This window comes from Nanorana parkeri, unplaced genomic scaffold (genome assembly GCF_000935625.1).
Source record: "Nanorana parkeri isolate BGI_ZX_2015 unplaced genomic scaffold, ASM93562v1 scaffold1009, whole genome shotgun sequence".
NCBI classification, from domain to species: Eukaryota; Metazoa; Chordata; class Amphibia; order Anura; family Dicroglossidae; genus Nanorana; species Nanorana parkeri.
The window spans coordinates 95035-113072 of record NW_017307277.1 but is presented as its reverse complement, the minus strand read 5'-3'; the positions used below and the strand labels follow the sequence as shown (position 1 = coordinate 113072).

General features: G+C 48.8%; 1 protein-coding gene across 3 annotated transcripts in view; it reads left to right on the top strand.

Moving 5' to 3' along the window:
- Window positions 1-18038, top strand: part of LOC108795811 (opioid-binding protein/cell adhesion molecule homolog) — a 143697-nt gene that overhangs the window by 45545 nt on the left and 80114 nt on the right. For 2 of the 3 annotated variants that reach the window (XM_018567117.1, XM_018567118.1), the window contains exon 3: window positions 4349-4356. The exons of the other annotated variant lie outside the window; for it this stretch is intronic. In XM_018567117.1, coding sequence (XP_018422619.1) covers window positions 4349-4356 — 8 coding nt within the window. The remainder of the gene's footprint in view (window positions 1-4348; window positions 4357-18038) is intronic. 3 annotated transcript variants of the gene reach the window in all.

Here is an 18038-nt window from a genome sequence, read left to right as displayed (position 1 = left end):
CGGGATGGTTCTTGTGCCCCGCTCAGCCATTTCCTCCTCATTACACACTCCCGGTCTGGGTGATGTAGCGGCTGATTGAATCTGGTTACCTAGAAATTGCTTTTAAATCCCATCTATCGGGAGTGTGAAGTGCCGACAGAGGTGACAATTACGGGTCTGAAGTGACACAATCTTCTTGGCAGGTCAGGTGACCTCAGGTGTCGGTACGAGGGATGTACCATTTCCTCTCTCGTCAGTTTACATGTTAGAAATAAAATGAGGTGAGCTTTGTGCGGCGCGGCGACACGACGGTAAAGATCCTCCGAATTCCTCTAAGCCTCACATCTGCGGCGCGCCCCGGGGCTCAGCTGTCACATCGTCTCCTCTCTGGATGCTCCTTTAATTGAATCTCTCGCAGTCTCCGTCTCTGCGGCATCTGCAGTAAATCCTTCATCGCCTCTTCCTAGACCGACGGCCAAGAGTGAGGCAATCAGTATTCTGACTGCTCTGAACCCATACAAGGTGAAATCTGGTTGCCGTGGGTTACCATCTGGTTGCCGTGGGTTACCACCTGGTTGTCATGGGTTACATCTGGTTGTCGTGGGTTACCATCTGGTTGCCGTGGGTTACCATCTGATTGTCGTGGGTTACCATCTGGTTGCCATGGGTTACTGAGCTTTCATAAATTATTCTAATACAGGTTTTAAGAGGAATCTGTCCTGAAAGAAATATATCGGCCGCCATCACTGGCCACCTTGTCCTCCCTCTCTCTCTCTCTCCCTCCAGCCGTGCCGCCATTTCCTCTCTGGCAGAGCGTAAACCCAACACTGAACTCGATACCTCGGTGTCCCTTTGGTGTGATGCCTTGGTGACCCCTTGGTGTCAGAGGATCGACCAGACAGGTAAGAGGGCTTGACCGCCCACCTGAGACCCTGCAGAGCCCCCCATAGAGAGTCTATGGTGGGCTCTGCAGGGTCATCCCAGGTACAAGATTTTGCTATGGGGCCCTGTGATTTCTAGTTACGCCCCTGCCTAGCGCGTAGGCTCCGCCTAGGGGCGGAGATTTTGCAGACCGGGAACTTTCGTCAGGCTTGATTTGGCCGCTTGATTGTTTTTTTATTGAAGACGTTTTCTCTGCATAGAAGGAACGAGGTTGTCCCCCCCCCATGTCTGTGCTCCATGTCTGCGTCAATATTTCATCATCGTCACGTCTGCCATTTTGGCCATTTCTGAATACAGCGTCTCCCCCACAGAAGAGGCGCAGGTGATGTTTCTCTGGCCTCCGGGCCGTGCAGCGGTCGTGATTTTCCCGATCAAGTTTTCCTGCTGATCATGAAACAATTGAACATTACGATTTATTCTGAATATTGTCACCGTTTCACGGCAGATCTTTAAGCATGCCGAGTTGTTGTGACGTGACGTGTTGATCTCGGCTCTGCGGATTAGGACAAGAACCCCCATTGCAGGCGGAGGGATGAGAGAAGAGGATTACGTTTAATTACCTTTCCTCTCTGTTTTAATCAAGCCGGAGCCTCAGCCACACTCCATAATCTGCGCCGCTCAACTACCTTGGTAACCGTCCATCATAAAGGCCGTCCTGCTGTCTCTGCATCTATTTTGGTCGCACTAACATTTCCCGTTCCTGAGATAGCGATCGCTGACAGACGTGGGGAGATGGAAGTCATTAAATGCTGCAGGCTGCAGAGAGAGAGAGAGAGAGTGCAACGCGGTGCAGAGGAATCTGCCTCTGTATGGACGCTATTGGGCACCGTGGTCCATAGGATGCCCAAAAAAAGGCAGCGCAGAGAACACTGCACGGCATGCGCAGCGCAACAGCCCATAGCATCTGGTCCCTGTTCATGATTGGTTGCTATGAGTTACATCATGATTGGTTGCTATGGGTTACATCATGATTGGTTGCTATGGGTGACATCATGATTGGTTGCTATGGGTTACATCACTTCACAGTCCTCACAGCCCAAAGCTGCTATGTGCAACGACTGATCGCATGACATGCAGCATTACTTGCGTCTCTGCGTTTTCCAACCGATGCAGAAGCTGCTCGCAGTGCGAGTTTACAGGCTGCAATGTTATGACAGGAGGGAATGTTCGTTTGATTCTAATTCTATAAATGCTAAAGTCCTCCACGTTGACATTTTGGTATTTACATGGTGGTAACGCGTAGTGAATGAGGATAAAACAAACCCTCACCGACCTCTGTAGCTGCAGACAACGCGGATCAAATGATCCTCAAAAGTCACAGCAGGAACAGCGCGGTCTTATCTGTCATCCTCTCTGCAGTTCAGCTCGCCTTCCTTCCCCGCGACTTCACTGCTCAGATCCTACCCCCTCCAGCAGCAACTCGGCTTTCTGCTTTGGATTTGAGGATGAATTGCTCCGCAATTTTTGCAACTACAGAGATTAGTGATGGCCTAGAGATTAGCACTTGGAATAGGAGACGTCCTGTGCAGAAGTCTGAGTGACTGCACTCCTCTCTATATGCTGATCCTGGTGTCCTATATACCCGGGGACCCTATATACTGACTGCACTCCTCTCTATATGCTGATCCTGGTGTCCTATATACCCGGGGACCTATATACTGACACCTCTCCTGCCTAATCTGTTTGCTGATCCCAATGCTCTTTGTACTGTATTCTGCATATACTGACATCAGTCTGATGAGGACAAAAGAATGCTGCATCTCTCACAAGGGTTTTCTATATAATCCTGTTAATGCCGCTTGACTTTCCTGGTAATGAAGTGGGTTTAATGTGACATTTTCCAGCGCCACGCGGCACAAAGTAGTGAATACGTTCCATAATTGTGGAGGGAGAGCTCACACATGACTGGGGGCTAATTGACATCTACGCTTAGGAGACGAGGTTGTCTGTTAATAATTCAAGGCCCAGAAGCTGCTCGTCACTGTGTGTGTGCGTGTGTGTGCGTGTATGCTGTGTGTGTGTGCGTGTATGCTGCGTGTGTGTGTGTGTGCGTGTGCGTGTATGCTGTGTGTGTGCGTGCGTGCGTGTGTGCGCGTGTATGCTGTGTGTGTGCGTGTATGCTGTGTGTGTGTGTGCGTGTGTGTGTGCGAGGTCTTCAATGAAATCAGAAAGCTTTTCCTGACTTATTAGCCAGAGACTTGCAGGTCCCGGTCGCGGCAGAGGCGCACTGATGGTCTGTGTGATTGAAAAATGTTCATTAATAGTCTGTGTCAGATTATTATAGGACACCAATTTAATTGTAGACCTGTTATATAACATACCCACGTGGTCTACAAATGTGAAATGTACAAGAGGAATCTTTAACCTGTTCCTCTAATCTGCCCGAATCGGGTGAAAAAAAATCAAAGCAGGGGATCTTGGATCTACTTCCAAACATTCCGCCAAATATACAGGCCTTATATCAGACCGACGCTGAGGCCGCACTCTTGGGACGCATGTTAGCCTTCCTGATTCACACTAACTGAGGGGACCTCCCCTGACAGGACTCTAGTTCCTCAGCTGTCGGAGGTGATGAGACCCTCCTTAGGCCCCATTCACACTGAGCGACATGAAAATTGTGCGATTTTGAGCAATATTGCGCAACTTTTTCCTATTGGGCTGTATGCAATCGGGAGCAATATCGCTCGAAATCGCTCGAAAAAAGGGTCATGTAGGAGCGACAAGCTACCAGCGACGAGCTACAAGCGATATTGAGCGACGAGATGTGAACAGTTCCATTGAAATAACTTGGAGAAGCTACATAGAGCGATATCGCGTGGAAATATGAGCGATATCGCTGCACAAATCGCGGGATAAATCGCGCAGTGTGAAGGGGGCCATAGGCCCCCTTCACACTGCGCGATTTGCATTTTGCGCGATTTGTCGCGCGATATCGTGCAAATGCTTGCATTGCAAAGAATGGAATCGCGGCAAAATCCGCTCCAAAAAGGGTCCTGCTGTAGCGACGCACGACCCGCGACAGAAGGACCCTTTGCCCCATTGCTTTGCATTGGAGAGCGATATCGCGCGGTAAATTGCCGCGATATCGCGGGAATTACCGCGCGATAAATCGCTCAATGTGAACGGGGCCTTAGGTGGGGACGCGGGCAGCGATTCAGGACCTTACCCTCTCTTTAAACCTTCCCCTCACCTTGTGTCTATTACTCCCTTCGGCTTACTCTGCTCTTTCTTTGCTCTTATCCACCTTGAATCCCGGCACTCTCGCCTTGGATGAGTTACTGCTTCCCATAGGATGACTTCCACACTGTAACGAGCCCCTGCTCGCTCGGTTCCACTCTCCCGGCACTCCTCTGCTGCTATTGGATCAGATGTCAGACCGCAGCGTCTGATTCTTCGATCGTCCGATAATCCGGGATTCGTACTACAGCTCTGGGGGTCTCAGTATATATACAGCTCTGTGCCGTTCCAATCCAGTTGTGATCAGAACAAACACCAGGCAGGCTGCATGTAAGTTTCAACAGGGATCTGCTTTATTGAAGACCAGCTCAGTATATAGTTCAAGAAGTCTAAAAACATAACGCAATCAAACATGAACAGCATGCAAACAGACACCCCCTCCCCCTCCCCGATGCCTTAATGAATGAATAGGGAGGGAGGAGACACATGTGATGGGATTATCTGCTGAGTGTATCATAGGGTGATCTACTCATCTACACCCGGAGTCAGCTACACCCGGAGTCATCTACACCCGGAGTCAGCTGCACCCGGAGTCATCTACACTACGGAGTCAGCTACACCAGGAGTCATCTACACCCGGAGTCAGCTGCACTCGGATTCAGCTACACCCAGAGTCAGCTGCACTCGGAGTCAGCTACACCCGGAGTCAGCTACACCCGGAGTCAGCTGCACCCGGAGTCAGCTACACCCAGAGTCATCTACACCCGGAGTCAGCTGCACCCGGAGCCAGCTGCACCCGGAGTCATCTACACCCGGAGTCAGCTGCACCCGGATTCAGCTACACCCGGAGTCAGCTGCACCCGGAGTCAGCTACACCCGGAGTCAGCTATCCTAATCCCATCATCAACACAATACAACAAAAGGACCAATAAACTGTAACAGTTCAATGTCCAGAATGATCCCCCTTCAGTGCTCCTGGAGTCACAGCCTGTACCTATAATACACACAGGGCCATCCAAATGTAATGCCAGGGAACATGTACAGTACATCCCCCCCCACATAAACCTGGTAGAATTGTTCATTGTAAGCCCAAGAGGTCCGAGGGGGGGTCTCCATAGTTTTGGGTCCATAGTCAGTAGGAAGGAGGCTCCTCCCCCAGGCTCCTCCAACAGCTACGATTATCACAACGCGAACTTGTTCCGGCAGCAGAATCTCTGTCCAATGAAAGCGCGTCAGATGCTCGTACTAACTTTACGTAAAATGTTATGTTTGATGATAACCGAAAAGTTTTATGTACCCGTTGTGCTTCTACTGGAAATGTATGTAAACAACAGAAATCACATGTTTTTTGGTAGTTGCATCTGTAACTTTTGCTCGAACACCCATGGCTGTAACCTTGTTTTGATGACATGTCAGTTAATAAACGAATTTAAAAAAAAAAAAATTCAAGGCAGATGAACTCCGTCCCAGCCAAGCTTTGATTGGCATCCCGTCCATTTCCCGCTCTTCCCAGTTATCAGCCGTGAAGCATTCCGCTTGCCCCTTCCTGTGGTGGGATGTTTTGGTTGTCAGCTCTGTAGTTCAGTCCTAGAACCAGGGCCGGATTTACTCTCTGTACTGCCCCAAGGCCAAGTTCCTCAATGCGCCCATCCCCCTACCCACCAAACCCCCCCTCCCCAATGGAGAATGGCAGACCTGCAGGCTGCATACAAGTGATCTCACCAAGATCACTTGTACAAAACAAAGTACATGTAGCTTTTTGTTTGCCCAAAGCCGGGCTAAATGTAGAAAATAACTACCCGCCCGGAGCCCAGAACCGCATGTCCTGGGCGTCGGGAGATAGGAATTCCACACCCCTGCTGCCCCTCTACTCCCTGCTGCCCCTCTACTCCCTGCCCCTCTACTCCCTGCCACTCTACTCCCTGCTGCCCCTCTACTCCCTGCTGCCCCTCTACTCCCTGCCCCTCTACTCCCTGCTGCCCCTCTACTCCCTGCCCCTCTACTCCCTGCCACTCTACTCCCTGCTGCCCCTCTACTCCCTGCTGCCCCAAGGCCCAGGCCTTGGTTGGCCTTGTGGGAAATGCGGCCCTGCCTAGAACACTGCATGTGATTAGTGATGTACTCCAGGCTGGAGAGGGCCGGGGTAATATGCAGCATATACGGGCGGAGTGGGGTCATCGCTTACATAGAATCCCGGCGTGTTCTCTGATGTGTATAACGAGGAACACGGTTAAAGAGAGACCCCGCCACCAAAATTTCTACCCTAATTATAATTAATGAGCCATTTCCAGAGATGTCCTCGTCTGTGACTGCGCGGCGCCTCGGCTCACCGGCAGGGATGGAGATAATAAAAAAAAAAGATCCCAATTTATCTGCTCACAAATGTCCTCGCTCTCAAGTTTGTCTATTAATTATATTTTCACACTTCAGATTTTACTTCCATCCAAGAAAATTAAAAGGAAAAATAAAACTCCAGAGAGGAAAAAAAGAAATCTATCATAGCGACGGGGCTCCGCCGAACCCAAGAAGAATCGTACACCTAATGAGCACCCCCTCCTCGTGTCCCAGGACCCCCAACCTCCACGGTCTGTCCAAATCAACGATCGGAATAAAAACTCGTATTGTGGCTTCATGATCAGATCCCGGCAATGTGTCCTCATCTAATCTACACAACATTTGCCAACGAAGCCGGCGCTAGAGGAAGCGAGGCGGCATAAGCCGCATAAGCCAATGCTTCCTCCATAGCCCCGCCTCCTGTCACAGGCGGAGTCATACCAAATGCGCTCCGCCTGTGAGGAATCCATAGTGAAAGCTTCACTCATTCTGGCCAGCGATTGGTTATCAAATTGCTCTTGGAAAGGTACGGCCCCCTGATCACCATATTTTTGTACATGGATACATGTAGACTGTTGTACATTAAAAAAAACCGAAAATAAGACCTACCCCCCTAACCCGAAAATAAGACCTACCCCCCTAACCCGAAAATAAGATCTACCCCTCTAACCCGAAAATAAGATCTACCCCCCTAACCCGAAAATAAGACCTACCCCCCTAACCCGAAAATAAGACCTAGTATGTTTTTTTGAGCCAAATAAAATATAAGACAGTGTTTTATTTTCGGGGAAACGCGGTACAACTCCAAATGCAAAACATCAGATAATACCACCAGACTGTCGTATATCATCTATAAGATACAAGGTATCAACTTGACTGGAATACAGAATCTAAAACTGCAGCTACATAATATAATAGTTTGTTACATAGTATAATAACTGGTCTATAGAATATAATACAAGAATCAACTATCAGTGAGACACTCAGCGAGACTGCCGCCTACTGAAGGAAATGTGGCGGATTCTTATTTGGGTGCAGATGTGTGAGCGCATTCTCTTCCCCGCATCCACAGACCCTTCTCTATATCTACAGTCCCTTCCCCAATGCTACAGTCCTTTCCCCACATCCACAGCCTGATTCCTTTCCCCCTACATCAGCAACCCTTTCCTAGCACCCACATTCCTTTCCCTGCTCAAACAGTTTAGTCCATGCATCAGTCCCTTTCCTGTGCCTGCAGTCCGTTTCCCTTGCCCGCAGTCCCTTTCCTGTGCCCGCAGTCCCTTTCCTACCTACCCCCCTAACCCGAAAATAAGATCTACCCCTCTAACCCGAAAATAAGACCTACCCCCCCTAACCCGAAAATAAGATCTACCCCTCTAACCCGAAAATAAGATCTACCCCTCTAACCCGAAAATAAGACCTACCCCCCTAACCCGAAAATAAGACCTAGTATGTTTTTTTGAGCCAAATAAAATATAAGACAGTGTTTTATTTTCGGGGAAACGCGGTACAACTCCAAATGCAAAACATCAGATAATACCACCAGACTGTCGTATATCATCTATAAGATACAAGGTATCAACTTGACTGGAATACAGAATCTAAAACTGCAGCTACATAATATAATAGTTTGTTACATAGTATAATAACTGGTCTATAGAATATAATACAAGAATCAACTATCAGTGAGACACTCAGCGAGACTGCCGCCTACTGAAGGAAATGTGGCGGATTCTTATTTGGGTGCAGATGTGTGAGCGCATTCTCTTCCCCGCATCCACAGACCCTTCTCTATATCTACAGTCCCTTCCCCAATGCTACAGTCCTTTCCCCACATCCACAGCCTGATTCCTTTCCCCCTACATCAGCAACCCTTTCCTAGCACCCACATTCCTTTCCCTGCTCAAACAGTTTAGTCCATGCATCAGTCCCTTTCCTGTGCCTGCAGTCCGTTTCCCTTGCCCGCAGTCCCTTTCCTGTGCCCGCAGTCCCTTTCCTGTGCCCGCAGTCGCTTTCCTGGGCCCACAGTCCCTTTCCGATGCCCGCAGTCCTGTTTCTGCGCCGGCACTCCTGTTTCTGCACCCAGAGTCCCTTTTCCCCTCCCACAGTCCCTTTCCTGTGCCCGCAGTCGCTTTCCTGTGCCCGCAGTCCCTTTCCTGTGGCCGCAGTCCCTTTCCAGTCCCCGCAGTCCCATTTCTGCGCCGGCACTCCTGTTTCTGCATCCACAGTCTTTTCCCCCTTCCCACAGTCCCTTACTCATTGCCATAGTCCATTCCCTGCTTCAACAGTCCCTTTCCACAGTCCCTTACCCTGTGTCCACAATCTTTTCCCCACTCCCACAGTCCCTTCCCCCACTCCCACAGTCCCTTCCCCCACTCCCACAGTCCCTTCCCCAGCTCCCCCAGTCTTTTCCTACTCTCATATTCCCTTCCCTGCTCCCATTGTCCCTTCTCCATGGGGCCTCGTACTGTATCTTACATTCATGTAATGAGAGATGTGTACAATGTCACATATGTAAAGGTGTCACATGATCCTATCATCGTATTTGCGATCTCCCGCCAGGATATGACGGATTGTCTTTCTACGATCTCCTTTATCACCGTCTAATAAATGTACATTCATTTCCCCCGGGGGCTCCGCTGGACGGTATTTATTAAACTACTGACTGCGTGATGCTGTAAACTGCTGCGCGGCAGGACGGAGAGGCAGCAGAATGCCGGGCAACCCATGTCTGAATCTGATTGGTTCTCCACCTGTACCATGAAAGGTATAATGTGCAGTCAGGTCAGCGTACCCAGAGGTGCAGACAGGGCTCCCTCTTCTGTGGCCCTTGGGGTGTGTAGTGCAGACAGGGCCCCCTCTTTTGTGGCTCCTTGTGTATGTAGACAGGAAATGGCTTCCATTCATCAGGACACAGGACTGAGACAAGGTGGTTTCTCTGGTTTATCATCTCTGTGCATTCTAACTCTATTCCCATGTCTGGCCTAGTTTGTGACATTGAATTGTAAACGCCTCCTGGTAGGACCTCACACAATGAGATTCGGTGTTGGTGTAAACCAGGGGTGCCCACAATTTTTGTGTTAAGATCTACTTTTCAAATGAGGAGCTACCTGAGATCTAGCAAGGAAAAAAAAAACTCGCTCTCTCCCCTGGCTGTCTCTCCTTGCTCATCCTCCTGGCTGTCTCTCCTTGCTCATCTTCCTGGCTGTCTCTCCTTGCTCATCCTCCTGGCTGTCTCTCCTTGCTCATCCTCCTGGCTGTCTCTCCACGCTCTCTCTCCTGGCTGTCTCTCCTTGCTCATCCTCCTGATAGGACCTCACACAATGAGACTCGGTGTTGGTGTAATCCATCGTATTGGTAGTAGATGAAGGGAGGGATCTCCTGGCCTCCTGATAGGACCTCACACAATGAGACTCGGTGTTGGTGTAATCCATCGTATTGGTAGTAGATGAAGGGAGGGATCTCCTGGCCTCCTTATACAATGTTGGCTGAACCAGGATCCATTAGCTGGAGGTCAGAAATGCAGCGCGTAGTGGTCGGCAACAGGCAATGATGCTGCGATCACATTGGACATCCGTTGTGTGGCCGGGATAGTTGCAGCTCCCAGTAAATTAGGAAACGACCCTTTCAGTATCTGTTCCTTAAATTGGCTTATTTTTTGATCCTTCTGAAATGTTTCCGTTTTTTTCGTTAAATTCCTTCTAACTGGCATCTGTCACATAAACTGAGCAGATTGCGGGTCAGCGTGCTCCGTGTCTTCCAAGAATATCACAATCCCCGTCTCTTTGTTATTTATAATCTTTTCTTTTTCCGCATAATACAAATCTGCATTTTTTTTTTTCATTGCGGATGAATTGGCCTTTTGGATATTCGAACTGATTAGCTCCAAATACCAGTAATTATCTGGTGCCAACACGGAATGTTCTGTGCCTTACTGCCGGCGCCTACGCGGGTGAGAGGAGCGTTCGCTCTTTGTCAGAATTTCAATTGCAGGCCTCTTTCAGGTCTGATATATTCAGTATGGAGCAGGGGCTGCCTGCTTCTCTCCAGCAAGTTCTGGGGAGCCAGGATGGAATGAATAGACAGTTGGCAGGGTGATTTCCGAGCCTGGGCATGGCAGGGCCCCATGATTTCCACACCTTTTCCTGTGATCGGATTAAGGATTTGGTATTGTGCCTCATGAGATCATTCTGTATGTAACATGGACACACAGGGCCCGATTTACTCTGCCGGGTGCCCCAAGGTCAGGTTCTGCAATGCGCCCCCCTCCCCGCAACCTCCCCCCCCACACACACATCAATGGAGAATGGCAACCGGATGGCAGGGGCGGCAGGGTTAGTTTTAATTTTTTTTATTGTTTCTTTATTTTTTTTAATATTTATTATCACTTTTTTATATTGTTATTTATCTTATGGTTTGCATTTTTATTTTTTAGAATGTGTTATTATTGTTTTTTATTATTATTTTCATTTTTTTTTTAAAATATTCTTTTTTTTTTACTTTTCAAAGTATTTTATTGGTTTTTAACAATTTTCCAAAAGGAACGTAACATCAAACATACATACATTAATAACTTATGCGTAAACAGTGAATTTGTTGCATACAACTGAGCTGACAGTCTTGAGACGACCACCGAAGGAACTAGTGGGTAAGTGTGCAAAAATTCACATATGGCATCTTTATTTTTAAATATTCTTATTATGTTATACTTTTTATCACCTTTTTATTTTTTTATTTTATTATTACTTATTAGTTTCTACTTATTTTTTTTTCTATTTAATTATTTTTTTAATCAATTTTTTTTGCCACTTAACTTTATTGCTATCACACAGAAGCTAACAAACACTTGTGTGACAGCATTTGGAGGTGACAGGTTCTCTTTATTGACCCTGTCACCTCCAATACAGGAGTTCTAGCGCAGCGCTGTGCTGGAACTCCTGTGACAGGTGTTAGAGGAAGAGCGCAGCACGGCACGGCGCAGCACAGCTCTCCCCTCTCACTGTGTACACGGAGCGGCCGGGGTTAGTTTTAACGCTGCCGCTCTGCTCACCGCATCGGCGGTCAGTGAGGAGAGACTCGGCGGCGGAGCCCGGAAGACGGAGCCAGCGAGGAGAGAGGCAAGTGCAGGGGGGGGGAAGCGCCGGCTTCCTTTCACTGCATTTAGTCCTGCTTTCCCAAAGCCCGGCTAAATGTAGAAAGCAACTTACCGCCCGGCGCCTGGAACTACATGTTCCGGTCGTCGGGGATTCCACAGACGCTGCCGCCCCTCTGCGCCCTGCCGCCCCGAGGCCGGGCCTCGGTGGGCTTGTGGGGAATCCGGGCCTGTGGACACAGCAACATTTTATGGGGATTCCCACATTTGTGCTCCAGCCAATAGAAGAAGACAGTTGTCACCACTCAGCTCTACATTATGTTTTCCACTCATTATTGTCAGAAGAAAATTCCGATCACAAGAGTGCGGGAGAGTTCAGGCAGAGTTCTTGCTAGGGGTGGTGCTGCAATATGATGATATATACATTATAATATATCTGGATGGGTCAGAGGGTGCAGCCCAAACTGAAGCCTACATACTGTCCTAGGGGAATATAAAGTGCCTAAAAGAGAACCTGTCTGTGCTCCTCATTGCCAGACCTTTGACATTAACACTCGGCCCTGTACTGGGAGAACGACGCATGTGATTGGTGGTTCTGATTATCTCAGGAAGTTGGTGGCGATGCATTAGGAGTATTTCTCTGACCCTTTGCTGTGGTTCTGAATGTCGATCTTCTACACGGGAGAAACCTGCTATTTGTATATCACGATTGGACGTCTGTGAATTCCTCATCTCCGGTGTATGTAGTGGACGAGATGAGCACAGACAGGAAATTAATGACTTCCAGATCCAACGTCGTCAGTCATGTGCAAATTACTTGTAATTAATGACTCCATTAAAGCGTGACTTATTCCCTACAAGGGACACATCACTCCATTCCGCGTCCTTTCCTTCATGTATGACAACATTTGTCTCATGTGGCGGTCGCGCGTCATAAATCTGTCACTCAGTTGTCAGGACCCAACGTGACGCCATAATGCTGCAGATGACAGATATCATTCCCGGCTTTTATCGCGTGTGACAGATTGATCCTTCAGCGGCTTTGCTTGACAATTTTCCTCCATCCACCTCATCGTACAGTAATAAATCTTTCATACGTGCTATTAGCGTGTCACTTCTAACAGGTCATGTGATCACATGACAGGAGCAGCAGCCCCGTCTTTTGTGAACGTGTACTGCCCTCAGTCCTGGCTCTTTCATACTCTACGCCAGGGGTCTCAAACCTCCGGCCCTCCAGCTGTGGGTGGAACTACAAATCCCATGAGGCATTGCAAGATTCTCACAGCCACAGACGTGACTCCAGAAGAGAGATGCATCATGGGATTTGTAGTTTCACCCACAGCTGGAGGGCTGGAGGTTTGAGACCCCTGCTCTACGCCCTACCCAATGGTGGGTTCTTTCCTTGTGCATTGCCGCAACATGCAGAGACCATGTGACCCCTTATCCTCTGCCGTGGTCTGGCCTCATAAAGAGATTGGCTCTAGACTTGTGCGCCGTCAAAAAAATCGTTTCGTTTCGGAATATCCGTCATCTCGAAACTCAATCCGGATTCGTACGAAATACGAATTTTCGTCACATTTTCGTAACTTTACAAACATTCGTTAGGATGAAGTTAAAAAGCAAAAATACCTTTGTTAAAGGAGAACTATGAGGGAGGGGGGGAGGGGCTTTTCACTCACCTCATAGTTCTAGCCGACCTGTGACAATGAGACTGTCACAGGTCGGCTCAGTAGATCGGGAGGTGAGGGAACACATAGCGTCGCTCGCTCACTTCTCGATCCTGTCACGGCTCTCTGCCGTGACAGGGGAGGGGCTGGATTCCCCCCCTCCCCGCTCCGATCTGCCAGCGCTGACTGGGAGGGGGCGGGTACAGCTGGCTCTGCCTCTAGATAGGCAGAGCCGGCTGTCACTCACGCAGCTGGGAGGATCCCGACGTCCAGGTCGGGATCCGCTCCGGCTGCGGTGTCTCAGTATCCCGCGAGCTGTAGCTCCCTATATACTGAGCCTTGGGTGACGGGAGGACCCTAGTTTGTGTCCTCCCGTTACCCTAAGGAGAACTATGGGGGAAACACTGACCCCATAGTTCTCCTTTAATATATTGGAGTTGACGGTAGTTTTTTTTTGTTATCCGCAATACGAAATTCGGATCCGGAATTTTGTATTTCGGATAAGAAAAAAAAACTACCGTCAACTCCAATATATTAAGAAAGGTATTTTTGCTTTTTAACTTCATCATAACGAATGTGCGTAACGGCACGAAAATCCGTTGACGGAATTTCGTATTTCCTGCCTGTATTGTAATGCAACCCTCAGCAGCAGAAGAGAAATCCTCTGATTGGTCAACCAAACAGTCATTTTTTTTTTTAATACGAAATTCCGGATTTCGGATCCGAATTTCGTATTTTGGATTAAAAAAAAAATCTTGTCATGTTGTTCAACCTCAGTCACAGGGGTAATATTATTAGTTCCCGTTTCAACGAAATTCGGATCCGAAATCCGGAATTTTCGGATACATTCGGGAACTGCCATTGGGATTTCGGATGCTTCCGAATTTACGGATTTTAGGAAATCCGTACGAATTTCGATTCGTAACGAAACGAAATCGCACATGTCTAATTGGCTCCATCAGATTTAATCCCAGGCCAGCAGGTCAGAAGAAGTCTTTAGCTTGACCCCAGTGACATATATGAAGGGCCACAAGGCCAGTAGAGCAGAGCTGTATCCTGTCAGGTGGGAGTAATGTACTGAATATTTGCTGTCCCCTATTTCCATGAGTTTCCAGGGCCCCAGCGGGTTTCCTGCTGGTTTGTGTTGAGCATGTACAGGAAGGGCTGTCAGAGATCACAATAAAGCCATAGAAAGAAACAAACACTTACGGGGGAACCGCCATGAGAGAACTATCTGATCTTCAATCTCCTTATTAGAATGCTAGTCGCCTGGCTGTCATTCCAATCCTCTGGCTTCAGAGCTCATTACACATAAGTCAGGCCTTTTGGTCCCACAAGCTTAAACCATGTCTCAGGCGTCTGACCGTCTGTGAGCCACTAAGTAGAGAAGCTGGCTTTATTTAGATGGCGTCAGAAATCAGCGGCACAGGTATTTCTCTCGTGACGGGTTCTCTTTAAATGTACGGGACTGTGTGATAGATGGAAGGAGTCGCCTCACAATATGATTTCTTCTTCAGTTCTGAGCAGTTGTCTTTCTTCCGCACATCTTTATTAAACGCAATCTGCCGCCGCTGTCGGAAATTGTTGAGCTGTAGACGGGTGATGGGATAATGCGGCGGATTTGATAGGACGCAGACTTTCCCGTAATGCAGCCAGACTCTCTTCAGTCTGAAAGTGTCATATCTCCTGCAACGAGGGGTAAATGGACCAGCACTGGGCTGCCCTTCCCTTAGTATTGGAGGTCCAGCGAGGGGTAAATGGACCAGCACTGGGCTGTCCTTCCATTAGTATTGGAGATCCAGCGAGGGGTAAATAGACCAGCACTGGGCTGTCCTTCCATTAGTATTGGAGGTCCAGCGAGGGGTAAATGGACCAGCACTGGGCTGTCCTTCCCTTAGTATTGGAGATCCAGCGAGGGGTAAATGGACCAGCACTGGGCTGTATTCCGGATTTCGGATCCGAATTTCGTATTTTGGATTAAAAAAAAAATCTTGTCATGTTGTTCAACCTCAGTCACAGGGGTAATATTATTAGTTCCCGTTTCAACGAAATTCGGATCCGAAATCCGGAATTTTCGGATACATTCGGAAACTGCCATTGGGATTTCGGATGCTTCCGAATTTACGGATTTTAGGAAATCCGTACGAATTTCGATTCGTAACGAAACGAAATCGCACATGTCTAATTGGCTCCATCAGATTTAATCCCAGGCCAGCAGGTCAGAAGAAGTCTTTAGCTTGACCCCAGTGACATATATGAAGGGCCACAAGGCCAGTAGAGCAGAGCTGTATCCTGTCAGGTGGGAGTAATGTACTGAATATTTGCTGTCCCCTATTTCCATGAGTTTCCAGGGCCCCAGCGGGTTTCCTGCTGGTTTGTGTTGAGCATGTACAGGAAGGGCTGTCAGAGATCACAATAAAGCCATAGAAAGAAACAAACACTTACGGGGGAACCGCCATGAGAGAACTATCTGATCTTCAATCTCCTTATTAGAATGCTAGTCGCCTGGCTGTCATTCCAATCCTCTGGCTTCAGAGCTCATTACACATAAGTCAGGCCTTTTGGTCCCACAAGCTTAAACCATGTCTCAGGCGTCTGACCGTCTGTGAGCCACTAAGTAGAGAAGCTGGCTTTATTTAGATGGCGTCAGAAATCAGCGGCACAGGTATTTCTCTCGTGACGGGTTCTCTTTAAATGTACGGGACTGTGTGATAGATGGAAGGAGTCGCCTCACAATATGATTTCTTCTTCAGTTCTGAGCAGTTGTCTTTCTTCCGCACATCTTTATTAAACGCAATCTGCCGCCGCTGTCGGAAATTGTTGAGCTGTAGACGGGTGATGGGATAATGCGGCGGATTTGATAGGACGCAGACTTTCCCGTAATGCAGCCAGACTCTCTTCAGTCTGAAAGTGTCATATCTCCTGCAACGAGGGGTAAATGGACCAGCACTGGGCTGCCCTTCCCTTAGTATTGGAGGTCCAGCGAGGGGTAAATGGACCAGCACTGGGCTGTCCTTCCATTAGTATTGGAGATCCAGCGAGGGGTAAATAGACCAGCACTGGGCTGTCCTTCCATTAGTATTGGAGGTCCAGCGAGGGGTAAATGGACCAGCACTGGGCTGTCCTTCCCTTAGTATTGGAGATCCAGCGAGGGGTAAATGGACCAGCACTGGGCTGTCCTTCCATTAGTATTGGAGGTCCAGCGAGGGGTAAATGGACCAGCACTGGGCTCTCCTTCCCTTAGTATTGGAGGTCCAGCGAGGGGTAAATGGACCAGCACTGGGCTGTCCTTCCATTAGTATTGGAGGTCCAGCGAGGGGTAAATGGACCAGCACTGGGCTGTCCTTCCCTTAGTATTGGAGATCCAGTGAGCGGTAAATAGACCAGCACCGGGCTGTCCTTCCATTAGTATTTGAGGTCCAGCGAGGGGTAAATGGACCAGCACTGGGCTGCCTTTCCCTTAGCATTGGAGGTCCAGCAAGGGGTAAATGGACCAGCACTGGGCTGTCCTTCCCTTAGCATTGGAGGTCCAGCAAGGGGTAAATGGACAAGCACTGGGCTGTCCTTCCCTTAGTATTGGAGGTCCAGCGAGGGGTAAATAGACCAGCACTGGGCTGTCCTTCCATTAGTATTGGAGGTCCAGCGAGGGGTAAATGGACCAGCACTGGGCTGTCCTTCCCTTAGTATTGGAGAGAGGTCCAGCGAGGGGTAAATGGACCAGCACTGGGCTGTCCTTTCCTTAGTATTGGAGGTCCAGCGAGGGGTAAATGGACCAGCACTGGGCAGTGGCTCCCATAGTATCAGGGGGTCATGAAACGCATAGAGTGAGCAGATGGCGCATTCCGGGGATGAAAGCGTTAAGCGCACATGAGCTGCAGCAATGGATGGATAGGCGGAGGCGTGCCGGCTGAGCAGATGGTGAGATAGTACAGACCCGCTCTCACTCTTTGCCCCGGTACTTTTGGCAGAGATGCGGAGTACCGGATTATCACCCTCCCAGGCCGCTTCTCAAGGTCACACCATGCAGACCTTCCATGTCAGTCCCCTTTCCAGGCTTCGCCGCCTGTGGATTATCATCGACTGCCAGATCCTCACACTCCCTATCTCTCCAGCCAGATCCCGGTGTCTCCTGCATGGCTCTCATGTCTGACACCCCTTCCAATGTGCACCAATGCTCCCGCCATTCAATACTATCACAGCTCTATACTGAACACAATACATTCATAGCACATTCTTCCGGGCACCACATCGCACCACACCACAAGGGCGACATCGCACACACTAGTTCATTGTTTTATTAGGGCTGTTACTGATTCAAATTTTCGTGTTCGATTAATCAAATTTTTTTTTAATCGAGTAATTATAACGCACATACAGATCCAACTACATTGGCCTACACACATACAGCACAGCAATGACCTATACACATACAGCACAGCAATGAAGTCATACAATGAACTAGGATCACACTAATCCAGCACATTATTTATCTCAGGTGCCCCACTCAATATGGCCGCCGCTTGAGTGCGGCAACTCAGAATAATAAGGTGCTGGATGAGTGTGATCCGAGTTCATTGTATGACTTCATTGCTGTGCTGTGTGTGTATAGTTCATCGCTGTGCTGTATGTGTATAGGTCATCGCTGTGCTGTATGTGTATAGTTCATCGCTGTGCTGTATGTGTATAGTTAATTGCTGTGCTGTATGTGTATAGGCCAATGCCGCGGCTGGCGCTCGTGCAGAAAGTTTCTTGGGCAAACTCACCGGCCCAAGTGGCTCCGTCGGCTAACGAAGGGGGGAGGAGTCCGGTGACGTCATGGACATCGTCACCGGACTCCTCCCCCTTCC